We start from the raw sequence: 3447 nt of genomic DNA, 5'->3' as shown, positions 1-3447 counted from the left end.
AACAAGCAAAGAAACAAATTTCGCAATTAGGGTTTTTAAGAGATAATTTTTCCGCTAGGCGCCACGACGGAACGGGCGCTACAGCAAATCTCTATAACTTCTGAAAGAAAGTACATGCTAAGAGGCAGGACAAGTTATTTGTGACATGTCTGATGTCCCTCATACTATTACACAGCCAAAGATAGTAAGTATGATGATGCGGTATTCGTTCTCTTTGCGTGGTATTGTGGCCTCAGAAAATAACTGTGTACCAATTTAATTGTTGTCAATCGATAAGAAACCTTGAAAAGTTTATATTCATGTAGCTTTTATTATAAAACATAAAGTAACATACTGAGAACATTAAAATACGCCCAACATTTAATGAAGCATTACTCGATCGATCACCTGTAAGGCTGTAACTCATTTATATTGGCAGCTGCTAATTCGAAAAGGCAATCTGATAGACCGGCGACTTGTTAGGGTAGAAGAGGCCAAAATGCCTCTCGGTGGCAGCCCCTGTCTTCTGGTTCTCGTTGAACATGGCAAATATGTACGCCTCCATCTGTCCGGGCCTCTTGGGCGTGCCACGCCCGACATGGTCGATCAGCCCCTGGTTGTACGCCCTCGCGTTGTCCATGCTCGCCCCGATCCCTTCCGCCGACGGCCACCCGCTCTCCGACACCACCACCCTCACGTTCCCGGCGTCGGCCTTCTCCAGCGCGGCGTAGATGCAGTCCACCATGGCGTCGAACAGGTTGGTGTAGGTGAGCCCGTTGCCGTCGTCCCTCACCGTCGTGCCCGGCTGGAACGTGGCGTAGTTGAGGCTGATCTCGCGCGGGTTGCCGGCGTAGGCGAAGTAGGGGTAGACGTTGGCCAGCAGCGGCGCGCCAGTGCTCGCCAGGTACTGAGCTATGCCATTCATGTAGGGATACGCGAACACGCCGGCGGAGGGAGGGTAAGAGTTGGCGATCACGTCGGATTTCACCGCGGTGGAAACCTTGATGCCGCCGATGCCGGCCGCGGCAAGGGCGGAGTTGACGTTGCGCATGGCCGGGAGGATGCTCTCCGTGGTGCCGCCTACCACCTCGTTGCCGACGGCGATGTACTTGATGTTGACGGCCGGGTAGTAGGGGCTGATATTGTCGTGGACCCATGACGCCGCGTTGGAGGAGCTGGCGGCGAGATAGGACACCGTGTCGAAGCCGCCAGCGTCGAGGATGAGGTCGATGCCGGAGTTGCGCAGGGCGTCCAGCGCCTCCCTGTCGGGATTGTAGATGCGCATCCGATTGATGCCCAGGGACACGTACATCTGCACCACCTCGCTACGTGACGGGAGATCGTTGCCCACCATGCCGTAGCACACGCCGATGGATTGCACGGCTGGACGAGGATAAGCTACAAAAATTACCAACACACGAATGCACGCACCCGTTAGCTACATGTACCAACGTACGTGTATACGCGGATATATATACGACGATATATCATACGAAATGTGATAATGGCATACGTGTAATCGGGTAGGCCGGCGTCTTGTCAGGGTTGAAGAGGCCGAAATGCCTCCTGGTCTCATCGCCAGTCTGCTGGTTCTCGTTGAACATGGCGAACACGTACGTCTCCAGTGGCCCGGGCCGCTTCGGCGTCCCGTTCTTGACGTTGTCGATCACGCCCTGGTTGTGGTTCATCGCGTTCTCTGCCGTCGCCGCGAACCCTCCCGCCGACGGCCACCCGGTCTCCGACACGGCGATGCGGACGTTGGGCGTGCCGGCCTTCTCCAGCGCGGCGTACACGGCGTCCACCATGGCGTTGAAGAGGTTGGTGTAGGTGAGGCCGCTGTCGCTGTCCCTCACCGTGGTGCCCGGCTGGAACGTGGCGTAGTTGAGGCTGATGTCGCGCGGGTTCTCCCTGTAGGAGACGTAGGGGTACACGTTGACGAGCAGCGGCGACACGGTGTTGGCGAGGAACCGCGCGATGGGAGCCATGAACTGCTGCACGTCGGGGCGGAACACGCCGTGCGACGGAGGGAACGTGTTGGCGACCACGTCCATCTTGATCGCCGTCGACACCTTGATGCTGCTCGAGAGGCCGGCGGACACGAGGGCCTTGTGCACGTTCTGCATGGCCGGGAGGATGAGGCCCATGTCGCCGGCGGGGAGCTCGTTGCCGACGGTGATGTAGCGGATGATGACGCTCGGCCAGTAGGCCTCGACGTTGTCCCGGACCCAGTCGCCGGCGGCGGAGGGGTTGCTGGCGAGGTTGGCCACCGCGCCGCTGTCGCCGACGTCGACGATGATGGCGATGCCGCTGCCGCGGAGCGCGTCGAGGGCCTCCTTGTCCGGGTAGTAGATGCGCATCGCGCCGATGCCTTGGGACTTGAGCAGCTGCACGACCTCGCTCCGCGGCGGGAGGTTGTCGCCAAGAACACCGTAGCAAACACCATTGACAGCTGCATCATCACCACGGCACCACGCAACCGTATTACGATCGATCGATCGATCAAATCAACGAAAATAGAGAATTAATTGCTTGAAAAAAGGAAGGAAAATAATGAATAATCTAAAATATATACCTCCCATTTGCTCAAATAGCTAGGTGACTCGATCTGTCTCAGCTAGTATGCTTGATCGAGTTTCTGGAGATGGATATACGTATGCTTCAATGCTCGCTCCTGATCGTCGATAGGAATATGAATGGGCAGCTTCATATATATAGCGACGGATGATCAATGATGTTAACTTCACGTATCAGAGAGCCAATCGTTCTTCTCTTGTCAAAGGGGCACGAGTTTTTAGCCAAGTGGTGCCACCAGTATAAACAAGTGGCACTAATTTCATCCGTTAAATTTGCCGATGGATCAAGGATGTGCAAGCCTGGTAGCACCGTGGGTCCGTGGCGGCTATCAGCTCTATTTTCATTTGCACGTTAATCTACGACGTGGTTTCGTACGCGCACATGGTTTACAGTATTCAATCGGCTAATAGCTTATTGATTGGTCTCTATGTAATAATTAGGCTTGACAAATTGCATTAGCATGCATGGTTCCGATGATTACTTGGGAGGGAAGAGCATGGCATCCTCCTGCGATGCATGCATGTACGCAAGTTCCATCGCAATGTCAAGTTCCCCCGGCCGTTTGTTGAGATGACTATATGCGTTTTGTTATTTGCGATATTGAAATTGGGCGCACATGGTAGGCGTGTACTTGTACAGTATTTTTTTTTAGATAATGGAAAAAAATACAATATATATACATGGGGAACCACCTATGCATCTGTCGGGTGATTTTTTCTCAAAAATCACCCAGATTTTTCCTTGCCCTTAGATTTTCATCCAATGGAGTAAAAAAAAACCGAACAGACAGCTAAAAAAGGCCAAAAATGACTGGGCCAACACACTAAAAAAATAGATAAAACATGGGCTGCAATCTGGCCCAAACAACAAATTAGAAAAATAAATCAAACAAAG

At 53.2% G+C, this 3447-nt stretch overlaps 1 protein-coding gene across 1 annotated transcript; it reads right to left on the bottom strand.

Annotated features, from left to right (window-relative positions):
• Positions 1-259: 259 nt before the first annotated feature.
• On the bottom strand, positions 260-2663 carry LOC4325834 (glucan endo-1,3-beta-glucosidase). Its single transcript, XM_015795600.3, has 3 exons — positions 2552-2663; positions 1493-2428; positions 260-1377 (listed from the first exon to the last, which is right to left on the bottom strand). Exons 1-3 carry the CDS (start codon positions 2556-2558, stop codon positions 422-424), a joined length of 1899 nt encoding a protein of 632 aa, XP_015651086.1. The 5' UTR covers positions 2559-2663; the 3' UTR covers positions 260-421.
• Between the last annotated feature and the right edge of the window lie 784 nt (positions 2664-3447).

The sequence above is a fragment of the Oryza sativa genome, chromosome 1, assembly GCF_034140825.1.
Source record: "Oryza sativa Japonica Group chromosome 1, ASM3414082v1".
NCBI lineage: Eukaryota > Viridiplantae > Streptophyta > Magnoliopsida > Poales > Poaceae > Oryza > Oryza sativa.
Note: the sequence above shows the minus strand (reverse complement) of the source record. Positions and strands in the feature narration are given on the sequence as shown.

Bases quoted from the DNA above. Each gene is read 5' to 3' on its own strand.
- LOC4325834 (XM_015795600.3), bottom strand. The intron at 1,378-1,492 runs GTATGCCATTAT...TAATTTTTGTAG, and splicing joins GCCGGCCTACCCGATTACAC to CTTATCCTCGTCCAGCCGTG.